The 12,757-nt window shown below is 40.6% G+C and overlaps 1 protein-coding gene across 1 annotated transcript in view; it reads left to right on the top strand.

Moving 5' to 3' along the window:
- Nucleotides 1–12,757, top strand: part of AFAP1 (actin filament associated protein 1) — a 155,747-nt gene that overhangs the window by 109,032 nt on the left and 33,958 nt on the right. The window contains exons 7-8 of the mRNA XM_067558865.1: nucleotides 7,050–7,142; nucleotides 9,132–9,216. Coding sequence (XP_067414966.1) covers nucleotides 7,050–7,142; nucleotides 9,132–9,216 — 178 coding nt within the window. The remainder of the gene's footprint in view (nucleotides 1–7,049; nucleotides 7,143–9,131; nucleotides 9,217–12,757) is intronic.

Here is a 12,757-nt window from a genome sequence, read left to right as displayed (position 1 = left end):
GTAAACTGAAGTCTAGACAGCAAACCACATAGGCAGTTTCAGGCTTACCAGCAAAAGAATGCTTGGTTGAAAGAATAGCTGATGTCACCAGTCTCTGAATTTCAGAACACCAAGCATAACCAGTACAAATTTCAGGCTGCTATAGCGATTGCATCAGTAACACTGAATTGCACCTATAAAAATGCACATGAAAAGATGTGTACAGTTACTCTTTGTGGCCCAAAAGTGAGCTTTTTCAATGGGTATTTGAGAATGTGCATGCATGTGTGTGCAACTATGGACTTGCATTCTGAATAGCTGTTCCAATACATCCAATTGCTTGTGGGAAATTAGACACTTGTTTATCATGCCTCAAAGAAGTCATGCATGAAGAAATAAAAATATTACTAATAAAATGGTATATCTACATTAAAACTGGATTTTGAACAAAAAGCTAATTTATGCCAAAGATACTTAATTTTAAAAGTAATATCTTGTATCCAAAATGATGGCCATTAGAGAGATGGAGTAGTTGTGAAATCCATCCTCAAACTATTGTAATATTGCTTCCTACAGTGTGGTTTCCAGTATTTGGTCGTCAAGCGCTGTGTGAAAGACAATCTATCATGTTTAGAATCTAAAAAATCAATTATACCAAAATATTTTCACTTTTTATAAGTCTGTGAATTGTTTGGGTAAAGTTTCTTTATTTTAATGTTTACAGCTTATACCACCCTTTGCTGTGATCCCATCAGCTTTCCTAAGCTAAGCAGGGTTGGGCTGGGTCACTAATTGAATGAAAGATGGTATACCTGGAATAGATGCTGCTGGAAGCAGAGTTTTGGTGATTCATTGGATGATCCTCTTCCCTCTGAGTCCATACTAGATCTGCCCACCAACATTGGAGTAGAGGACACTGTATGGCTGAAGTTTTTTTCTGATATTCAAGACTGAGGCTCTGTCCTCATGTACTCATTTAAAGATGCCACTGTCCTTTTCATAAGACTGTTAACACAAGCGTCCTAGCCATTTTCCACCTCTGGTCATTGCATGTTGTCTACTGTTCAGATTTCCCTTACACGGTTGAAACTCCCTGACCAACTATTGTGTGGTGTTAATAAGTGCAATTAAATAGCTTCTGTTTCACTCTAGAAGTGGACTGCATTTCCGTGGAGAATAAACTAAACCCATAACAGTTTGCTTATCAATTTAAGCTTGTATAAGACTAATTTTGTAATTGTATGCAATATAGGCGTAATATTATTTTGGCAACACCTTTCAACAAAGGATCTTAAAGCACTTCACAAACATTAATTTATTAAGCCTTATTATACCCCTGTGAGGGGTTGTTTTCCCCGTTTTGCAGGTGGGTAAACTGAGGCATAAAAAGGTTAAATTGCAGTTATGTCTTTAAAAGTAGCTTTGTAAAAGTGGCATTGTGTTGTTCCTTCTTTTTTGTGTCTGATTGACTTCCATCTCACATTTGCTCAGTTTGCACACTCCATCCATGGCAGTCACACCAGGCCTTGTCTAGCCACATCTATACAACTCCATTGCCTCCAGATTGTTTTCAGCTACACCAGTGCAGACCCATGAAAGGCCAGTGGGCTGACGTAAGTGTGGTTGAGGGCATAACCTGAAGGCTACATGAGTGACAGAGGTGTAACTCAGAGTTAGATCTGGCTTGCAGAATCTTTACTATGAAAGGACACGGGTTTACTGCCACAGCCCAGAGCACCCACTGGCCACTTGGCAGCTTTCCATTTCGAGGAGGGGTTACCTCCACGTTTGTAAGAGCAGTGCAATGCCCATCCCTAAAGCAACAATATGCAGCTGTCCAACACTCCTCCTTTCACAAGATTGTCTGATCCAATCGCCATATATGGCAATAGGTTTCATGGTAATAACACAGGACAGTGTGTATGGGGGTTGTCCTGGTAATTGCAACAACTAATCTGGAACCACACGCATCTCACTTGCATAGTTGCTTTCTAGGGCAGAACTGCCCTTTCCTAAAAGTCACAGATACAGTCTGCAGTAGGTATGGGAAGAGAACCCAAGAGTTCTGACACTGTTACTGGCTTTAATCACTAGATAATATTCCATCCCTAATAATTTTCCCCTTTCACATGCAATCAGTGATTTGTTAGCTCATGGATGAGCTCCTTTATTTGCCTTTTTTTTTCATAAAAAGAGGCATTTGTTTGTAGCAAATCGTATCAGTGCTTACAAGGGGAGCTCTTCAGCCTACAGTAGCATCTGCATCCAGAGGCTGTTTGGACGGTGCAGGCAACTTTCCATTCCGAGGGGGTCCTTCCACATTTGTAAGAGCAGTGTAGTGCTACTGCCTAAAGCAACAGTTTTGCAGCTGCCCAGCACTCCTCCTTTAACAAGACTGTCTGTCTGATCCAATTGCCGTATATGGCCATAGGTTTCATAGTAATACATTAACAGGACAGTGTGTTTGGGGGTTTTCTGGATTGAATGTCATATGGGAAAGAGTTTTAAAGGGGATATATGTTGAATAAAGACTGTCTCGCTGGCTGCTAGTTCATTTGGAGTCCCCAGCCACTCTAGCCAACCAATGGTAATAGGCAGAGGAGATGGTCCTTCAGTCTAGGGGTGCTTTTACAAGAAGTGTTATAATGGGGAGCAGGTGCTCCTCTAGCACTTGGAGAGTAACATGGGAAAGTAATTTCTTCTCTCCCTCTCAGCCTGCTGGGGCTACTTATGTGAATTGCTAGACTAACTCTTTAGGGGATTTCTCATATCTGCCTTAAAACACGCAGCACATTGTTGGTACTCTACTAAAAATAGGGCTGTAACTCACACGGGCTGGAGAGAAAGGAGGACAGACTGAGGATGCCATTGGCACTTTCTTCTAATACTGAGCAAAGAGCTAAATGAGAATAAGAACCACAGGCTTGGCCTTAAAACTACCCCTTCTCCCTCTGTTTAACTCTAGAGCTCCTATATAGAACCCTTCCCAGCCCCCACTTTTAAAGAGACAGTACACCTATCTTCAGAGTTAGGAAGCAGTGGGCAGGAGGCCAGGATTTCGTATACACAAGTTCTTCTCACTTACATCATTTCTGCCACTCTGTGAAATGCAGGGGAGCTTTTCTTTCTCTGGAGGTTTTTACATAGCAGGAACCTGTTCTCTGGCTTACCACGTAGCGGGTATCTTATCTGCAGCCTGTATCATGGAAGATGGTGGGTGATTTCTGGTGACTAGAGCCTCTCGGTTTTACAAGTATGTAAAAGAAATAAAGATGGGTCAAATATTAGGCCTTCCAGCCTTGATAGTGTTAATTTAAATTAGTATGGGATACTTGTGGAAATTGATGAGTACAGTATAGGTGAGCACACCACAGTTAACTCAAACGCTTATGTAGTAGGCACATGTAGGCACCTGGAAACATCAGGAATTTAATCCTGGCCATTGAAGTCGGTGGCAAAACTCCCTTTGACTTCAGTGGGACCAGGATTTCACACCTAGATGGTAATCTCCTTGGGGGTAGGGACTTTGTCTTCTATGTGGCCCCGATCCTGTAAAAACCTACATTGTGTGCCTCGTCCCACTGGCGTCAGTAAGACACAGTGTGTGTGTGCAGAATCAGACGTGTTTTGTACAATAGTTCGCACTACAGCCTCCTGATCTAGTTGGGGCCTCTAGGCACAATTGTAATAGAAAAAATATTAATAATATAGTTAAGGCTGCACTAAAATTTCCAGCCTACACATTTTTAGCCTCTTCATTCCAACAGGCCATTTCCTCATACTAGGAACTGAAATATTTTTAATTTTGGGGGGCTGAAATTTGACTGGTTTAGCTTCGAATTGATCCACCCAAAAAAATGAAAAGCCTTCCATGTGCTGATTTTTACATGGTCCTAAACTTTACAATAATGCATTAGCTTCCTACAAACTGGGATAGACTTTCTCAATGGATTGGTGTGGGCAGATGGCATATATGGAGCCTGCGTGTTTGTGTGTGTAAGACTGTCACCCCTCCCCCACCATGCTGAAATTTAAAATATTGAAGGGATTTTGTTCAGACTTTCAATAAGACTCTTTTTTTGAATAGATACTACATGAAATAGTATTAGCATTCAAACATCCTGAGTCACATCTTCCAAATAATGAGATTATATTAAAATAAATTTTGAGTTCTTTTTATTTGTCTTTTTGAACCATTTTCAGGTCACATTTTCATGCTTTTTTTTCTCTGTGACTATGAGGGATGCAAATTTAGTTGTTTGAAAAGAAAGCTGAGATTCTTGTGTATTCATATGATCCAGGACCTGGGGCTTTCAGAATATAAGCTGATTTTCTTACTCATAATGAAATCATGAGAGTTGGCCACACTGATGTTTCAGCCTCAAAAGTGGAAGTAAAAACTATGAGCATAGGAAAACAGCAATTATAATGGCACTCTAATTATAGAAGGGGCATCAAAGCCTCATCCAGAGACCCATCCAAGTACAAGTTTGACATTGTGTTTGAAACACAGTAATGTTCCACATAGAAATTCAGGAACCAGTCTTCACCTGAAGACTGGATCCCTTTATCAAAAATGTTCACATGCTGAATTTTTGAATATGCATTTGCTTCAGAGTTTGCCATGAGTTTTTGTTGCGGGTGCATCATTTTTTTTCAAAATTTTAATTAAAGCCCAATTAAGCACTTTAGGGAAGCTTGCCCTTAAGTATGCGAGATATAATCAGAACAGTATTTATTTGAGTGCATGACTTAGCACATACTATTCTGTGGTTGCTGCCAAATCATTTTGCTCTGTTCTGTCTGTAATTTCCATTACTACCCGACTTTGCCAAAATTAACTAACTGTGTGGTGTGAGCAGATGCTGAAAACATGAGCCATCGTATCAGGGTCATGCAGGAGACAGGAATGAATGTTCCCAGAAACTGAATGGTCAAGTTTCTTTACAAATAAAACACTAATATATTTCCATTAAACTTGAAGCACAGGAGTTAAATCTGACCATAAGTTGTATCTGTATCTGGTCTTGATGCCAAAGTTTTTGTTAAGTGGCATTCATAGTCTGCTACTGAAGAGAAAGAGAGAGAGAGCGCGCACGCAAGGTGGGGCCAGTCCTCAAGGTGCATAATTATGTGATCCCCAAAAGAATGGGTGTGTTTGGGGGGCAGGGAGGGAGTAGAGTGGTAGCAGGCCAGAGAGGAGAGATGGTCCAGTGTTTAGGATGCTGGTCTGGGAAGCAAGAACCCTGGGTTCAATTTCCCACTCTACTAACAACTTTTTTGTGACCTTGGGTAAGTCACTTAGGCTATGTCTACCCTGACGGTGGCAAATTCGACGCCGTCAGATCAACATATCTGGATCGACTGAGCAATCAGTGAAGACCCGCTCAGTCGATCCAGAATTCGACATGTTAAGACCACCTCCTCAAGTGGTGTAATGCTGCATCGACAGGAACGCGGTTCCCGTCAGCGCAGTGCATTGAAGACGGAGCGTAGAACAGAAGCACAGAAGTCAATGGGAGTTACGCAAGTTTTTTGCGTAATTTGCGTAACTCTGGTCGACTGCTGCCGAATCTCCGAGGTAAGTGTAGACAAGCCCTTAGACTATCTGTGCTTCAATTCCCCATCTCCTCAAATACTGCAATAGGTGCGTTTAAGTGCCTTTAATAGACACTTGATTTGCTTAGCATGCACTTAAAATGAAGTTCAACTCTAGTAGCTATAAAAAGATTATTTGATTCCATCTTTGTTATATCTTAATGGTTTCTTCATCAAATTTGCTCAGTTTATCAGTAAAAAGACATTTTTAGTTCAGCCATGCAAACAGTCTGGGATCTGAAAGTTAAGCTTGTGTTCTAGCTTACGCACCATCACTGGGAGTGAAGGTTCTGTGGGCCAAGTTATTTTGCTAAATAAATCATGTGATGTCACATGTATAAATGAGGGCAGAATTTGTCCCTGCATTTGGCACTTTGTTCACATTTTTGTTAATCATTCCTCAGCCACGGTCAAATACATTTCTCTCTTAGCTGGGTGGACTCTGCTGAGTTCACAGGGGCAGAGGGCAGTAAAACCATATATATATATGTCATTCAGGTCAGCAGAAATTACTCTGACTAGATGAATGGAGGAGATCTGTTAATTGAGAAGGTCCCACTTTTACATAGTCCTGTTTCTGGCCATATCTACAGTCTAAGGCCAGCCCTGTATTTCCAATCAAGAACTCAAACATTCCCCTCCACACCAGGTACTCCAGCATGAAGATTGGTAGGTGGAAACCCCATCTAAGAACCAAATGTGAACAGAGAAAACAGGAAAAGTAAAAGTCTTCTCTACCTTTATATTTTTTCTGGCCTTATTTTGCGGATGCATTTTTTTGAGCTCCCATAAATTCTATCTCCTTCTGTGAATTTTGAGGCACATAAAGCAACTCACATTTCCTAAGATATATTTGCAATTAGTATGATCTGTGCTTCAGTGTCAATGTTACTGTGACCACTGAACATCACATAATTAATATGAAAAATCCATTTAAACCACACACTCAAGAGTATCTGATACAAATCTGCAATTTGGTCAGCACATCATTATTTCTTCATTAGAAAAAGAGCAGCTGGGTAACATACAAGGCAGAAGTGCTGTCCTCTGACTTTCAGGACCTTGGATCTAATCCCATTCTTTAGTCATAACGAAATTAATTTGGTAATGTCAGCTGAGTTCATGTTGCAAAACTGCTGCAGAGAAATCAGCAGTGCTGGCAGTTTCTTTACTCAGGAGAGACTTGGAGCTTAGCTAGTCTAGAAACTGAAACCTTTCACCTCTAGACATTATGGCTCCTCCAGGTCATTCATGAAGGGACTTAGTGAGGCAATGTGGAGAAACTCAAGCAGTGGCAGCCTGCCTGACATATTGCCTATGGATAAAAAGAATATTTCCACACTGCTGTTTTAACCTTCAGGATAGCAAATATTCTTAGTGTGTTGTCTCCATTAAAGTCCTCTACTCAGCAAAATATAAATCTTCTCTTTTTTACTTGTATGTCAATGAAAGCGTTTTGCATTTCTTTTAAGGTGATAAAAGATGTTTGCAGCAACTGTACTGGAGCTATAGATTCAGATGGACCATCATCAAGTTCTCCGATACACAAGACAGAACTGGAAAAGGTAAAGTTAAAGACTTACTAATTGCAGAGAGAGATTTTGGAAGTGTCAATAGTGACTCTAAAGTTCATGTTGCATTGAGATTTACCCTTAAAGCAAGACTCTAATTAATGATTGAATTCAACCTCTAATGATTGAATTCAGTCTGTACATTTGGCACAGTAAAAGTATAACTTTTTCAGTAAAACATTTGTTAACTTTTGGAGAGGAAACATTTTAAAATGCCTCGTTTTTAGAAATTTTGCCCCATCTTCCTCGCATTTCTTTGGGTTCCTCTTCTAGATAAATTGCAAAGTTCCCAAAGACTCCAAATTTCAATTTCACATTCTGATAACATCTCAGGAAGAGGCCATTTTAAAAATGAAATACACACAAATGTATTCCTCATATTCAGGCAACCCTAAATCAGGTCGGTCAAAATTAGCCAACTTCAGCAACACGTATCCATCAGCAGGTTTTTGTTTTAGATGCTTCCAAGCAGGCAGGCTGAGTCCCAAGGGATGTGGTGGGTGAGCTCTGGTGCAGAGATGGACCTGGGGGGGGGGCAGCGGGAAACAAGCAGAGATGTGGATCCTGGCCAGAGGAATGGATGATGGGGATATGATGGGCTGGACTGGGGTTGTGGAGGCCTGGCAAAGGAGCTCCATTCCTTCTATATCGACACTCAGGCTCTCCGGCACAGTGAGGTAGCAGTGTTGAGAGCCTGTGAAGTGTTCGTGTCATGGCACAGAGACACTTGGCTCCTCTGGCATGGTTGCTTTGGCTCCCTGACTCACTAAGAGTGTGTCTACACTGCAGTTAGATCCCCGCAGCTGGCCCAGGCCAGCTAACTCGGGCTCACAGGGCTGTTTATTTGCAGTCTAGACTCTAGACATTCGGCTCGGGCTGCATTCTGAGTTCTGGGACCTTCCCACCTTGCAGGGTCCTAGAGCCTGGGCTCCTGCTCGAACCTGAACATCTACAGCGTAATTGAACAATCCCTTAGCTCAAGCCCCGCAAGTCCGAGTCAGCTGGTCCAGGCCAGCCATGGGTTTTTACTTGCAGTGTAGATGTACCTACATACAGCAGAGTGACAAAGAACAGGGTGTCTCTGAAGTGAGGCATCAGCGCACGAAGTGCTCACCCTGGCAGTGCTGCTGTAGGCCTCTAGCCTGCAATGACCCCATTGCAAGATGCCAGTCCTATTTATTATGGGCCAACTCTTGGTCCCATTAAAGTTTAATGTTTAAAAGTCCCTTTTGACTAGGATTTGACCTCAGAACTCTAGAGGTCAGAGTTCACATGTAGGTAGTCTATATTTACATCATTGTAATGCCATTGGCATCCATGTAATTGTTCGGCATTTACACCATTATAACTAAGATCAGGATTTGGCTTATGATAATTGATACATCTGTATAACAGGCAAGGGAAATTTCATATATATATATATATATATATATATATATATATATATTCCTTTGCTGTTGTTCAATATAATATGTATGTATATTTTTATTTCTGGATTCTATTAATTTGCTAAACAGCAAATCAGTTGTAAACGTGTACCTAAAGCATTCATTAAAGATTCACTTTTGAAGATTTATTTTATCTAATATCAGCACCTCTTACTTGATCTTGTTGTTTAGCATGTTAATAGACAGCAACATTTCAGAATCTAGAAATGTAATAAAAATATATTATGAATAACATAGAAGTTCATTGTTAGATTAGGGTTACATGATCAGTCTGTTACTCTTAAAAGGATAAAAGAATGTGATATATTTTGCCATATAGTTCTAGCGTGTGCTTTGTTTTGTGTTAATACTTGTCTGGTGACGTAAGAAATCTATGTAATGTAAATGAACTCTTGGCTGTCTCTTATCTGTCCTCGGGAGGGATGCTTGGGATGTGTTTAATTTAATAATAAGCATAACTTTAATTTGACTCATGACACATCATTTGGCCAGTGTGACCACATGAGAAATGATCTAATTTATTTTGTCCATGCAGAAATTGTCCTCTGAGAGGCCAAGCTCGGATGGGGAGGGTGCTATAGAAAATGGAATCGCTGCTGTTTGTAATGGAAAAGAACAAGGTGAATCCCAGATGCAGAGTATATTTTAAATGTTCAGTATAAAGAATATAATACAAATTTTCTTTTATGACTTAGGGGAATAGGTAACAATGCTTTGTAATTAATTTAATTCATCTTGTATCGACCCTGAAAGTTGAACTATGAAAAGCTTGAATTACTTAAACCTTTACATTGGTGGATATTAGAATATGTCCATTCTAGTTGTCAGAGTTATCCCAGTGTAACTTTGGTGTAAGTGACAGCAGGATCAAGGCCCATATGTAAGTTTTGAAATTACTTTTTCCTGTATTCATAAAGTATGTTGTCTTCTATGGGAGAGTTCAGCCAACCACTAACTGTATGTAAGGTTTTCCCTTATAATTTTAAACAGGAAAGGTATCATAGAATTTCATAAGGAAAGACAAGAATCATGTATGCTAAATGATTTTTAAAATGATGTACTCCACTTTGGAATTAGAAAGCTTGTTCCCAGTCCTTAGAGTCCAAGCAGAGGGATGTTCCAGATTCAGTGGGATTGTTTCCTGAGTGAGGTCTGCAAAATCAATTCCCAGATTATCTTTTTGTTTCCCTTGGAAGAAGACTCCTGTAAATTGATTATACGAACCTAGTTAACCTAGTTAGTTTGGCATATACCAATACTTAGTTTTGTTCTGATGAGAACATTTGCCGTAATAAGTATTTTCCTGCAGCTGTGAAAAAGCTGATGTAAGCTGTATTGAAATTCAGCTGCATCAGCACTGGCTTTTGGGTAAGCATAAGTAAGCATGGGTAAGTCCTGACATAAGTGGACTCTTGTTTCCTCTGGGTGTTTTAGTTTGTAACCTTTGCCCTCCTTTTCCAATGGAGATTCTCAACGAATTTCCCAAGAATATAGATCTCCATACCCCAATTAACGCAATGGAGCAAAGTAGTTCACTAGATCCAAAATGTATGGCTGACTCCCACACTACAGAAACTTTCACAAAACTACAGAAGGCACAAAAATGGTGTTGCGTTAGCCACTCAAGCCTTGGCATGTGTCTGTGGTATGGAAGCCCAAAATATGTACGTAATCCAAGATTTTCACAAGTGACTTGTGATTTGAGTGCCCAACTTAAGACACCTTAAAGGAACTTGATTTCCAAAAGAGTGCTGAGTGCACACATTCTGAAAACCACACCCTTTTGAAGTGTCTGAGGCTGGGAAATCAAAAGCACTAGTCTTGGCCTTCAACTCTGTCACAGGCCACTCAGACTTTTGTAGTAGTGAAGGGAATAATACAAAACAATGACATTTAGCGCATTAAAACATGGCTGGCATAACTTAATCATTTAAGGCATTCTGAATGATTTGCAGGATCCTTTTTTAAATCAGCCATCATCTTGTTCTGCTGTGGTGAAGGTGATGAGAAGAAATGGGTTACTTGCAAATCTGTCTTGAGATCAGGGGCTGTATCTCTTTCATAGACTGGAGGAGAAAGAGGTTGATGAAAAAGCTTGTTTCCTCTGCCGTTCTTCTCCATGGCAGAATAAAACGTCATGGGGAGTGGAGGTAGAGGAAGCAAGAACATTAGTGTTCATGTGGGCTACTTTCACTGCATTTTCCCGTGCTCTCCTTCCACCTCGCTGAGCTTGGTTTGTCTCTGTATGAGTTTTGGGTGGTCTGAGCATTTATTCCCAAAGCCCAGAATGAACATGGGTATTCTTCCCCGCTCTCTCCCCTACTCCACAGCCACACATGTTCGTAAACTGCTGCTGTGTGGAATTGCAGCCTGTCTTCAGTCAAGTGCTGCCTCCTGCTGTCCCCCCGTGCTCATGATGATATGAACAGATGGAATGCTGTTCCTCCCTAGAGCTTTAGGAATTCATTGCATGTAAGGAGAGCACAATATTAGGCGAGGTCAGCCCTGCAGATCCGTGAGCAGGGTTTTAGCCTTTTGTTCCCACACAGAAATCATCATTCTACTGATGTTTTCATTTAATCCACTATTTACCTCTGAAAACAGGATGCACCCATCCCAGCCCCCTACATAGCTACATATTAGTTCGTGGCTGATTCTCACTGAAAGAGACAATCTTGGTGATAGATGGAATTTCTAATGATTTCCCATGTTTACAAATAACTAAAGCTTAAAACAAAGACGCCAAATTGTGGTTTGAGAATTTCTAAATTATTTCTCTTTTATGTACATTCTTTCCCCTGCATTGCCAATTCACATAATTTGTACCAGATAAACACAACGATGTCATAAAACTAAGTCAACATTTCACATTTCAGTTCATATCTTTCAAATGAACCTTTTCTTTGTTTTTTTGGAAGGCTCAGTTCACACCCATCAAGTGTTGCTTTTAGTGCTCTGTGGGGGAGGTGGGGAGATGATTCTAACAAACTGAAACTCAGCGCAGGTCTGTCAAAACCATGAAGTTAAATTTCATTTCTTATCAAAGCCACAATCAACTAAGGTTCAGCTTAAAATGGGCCCACAGTTGCACACCTTCTAGTTAACTGGGGCTGAGTTTTATGTTGCTGATGAAACCCAAACCAGATTATTGAGTTCTGTGGTGTTCTGGTTTCACAAAGAAAGTTTTGTGCAGCTCTGGTTGTTTTTATTGGTTATGATTGTCTACTATTTAAAAAAAAAAATATATATATATATATATATATATATATATATATATATATATATATATATATAATGTAGGCTCCTGAGTCACTTAGGCACTTTTGAAAATTGTATCCCCAGTACTGGTCCTGTTGACTTCAATGGAACCAAGTTCAGTGCCAATCTGTATGATCATACTGATACATTATTTAAAGTTTCCTGATGTATTGATTAGATTTTAGTAAACTGAATTTTTTTCTACACTGTCATTTCCATAAAAATGAGCACCAACTCCTAGTCATTGGGAGCTTTAAATAGTCTTGATTATTTCATTATAAAGTTCTTCTTTGAGTGTTTGCTCATGTCCATTCTAAGTCGGGTATATGGGCACCACATGTACTGGTGCTGAAGATTTTTCCCTCAGGTGTATCCATAGGGCTGGCTCTAGCGCCCTCTAGAGTGGCATATGTATGCGCCGGTATAAGGGGGGTTGCCGGCCTCCCCTCCCTTTTAGTTCCTTCTTACCACCAATGATGGTGCTGGAACATCCTTGCCTCCGCAAGCATTCTACAAGTGGTTTCATCTGTAGATTTAGTGTAAATAGTTTGTTAGATAAGTTAATTAGAGTTAGTAGTTAGAGATAGTTGCAGTATAAGTGCAGAAACTTCAGACCCCACACTAAAAAGGACCGGGAGATCAGGTTAAGAGCAGTCCTGATGGAATCTGTTGTCAGACTGGACTCCGCGCCCAGGACCTCAATGTCAACTCGAAGCACCCCGCTGGCACCGAGTTCATCCTGGCACCAGTCATCATACCCGGTGCCAAAGAAGCGGCCAAAAAAGCTGCATGCTCCCCAGCTTCTAAAAAAGACAAACAGGGAGCAGGGGATGAGCCAAGACCCGCACTGGGCCACTCGTCTTCCCCAGAACTTGGGTCAACTACAGCCTCACCCATCAGAGG

Source organism: Emydura macquarii, unplaced genomic scaffold (assembly GCF_026122565.2).
Source record: "Emydura macquarii macquarii isolate MOO-44397 ecotype Brisbane River unplaced genomic scaffold, CSIRO-AGI_Emac_v2 contig_2199, whole genome shotgun sequence".
Classification (NCBI taxonomy): Eukaryota; Metazoa; Chordata; order Testudines; family Chelidae; genus Emydura; species Emydura macquarii.
Note: the sequence above shows the minus strand (reverse complement) of the source record. Positions and strands in the feature narration are given on the sequence as shown.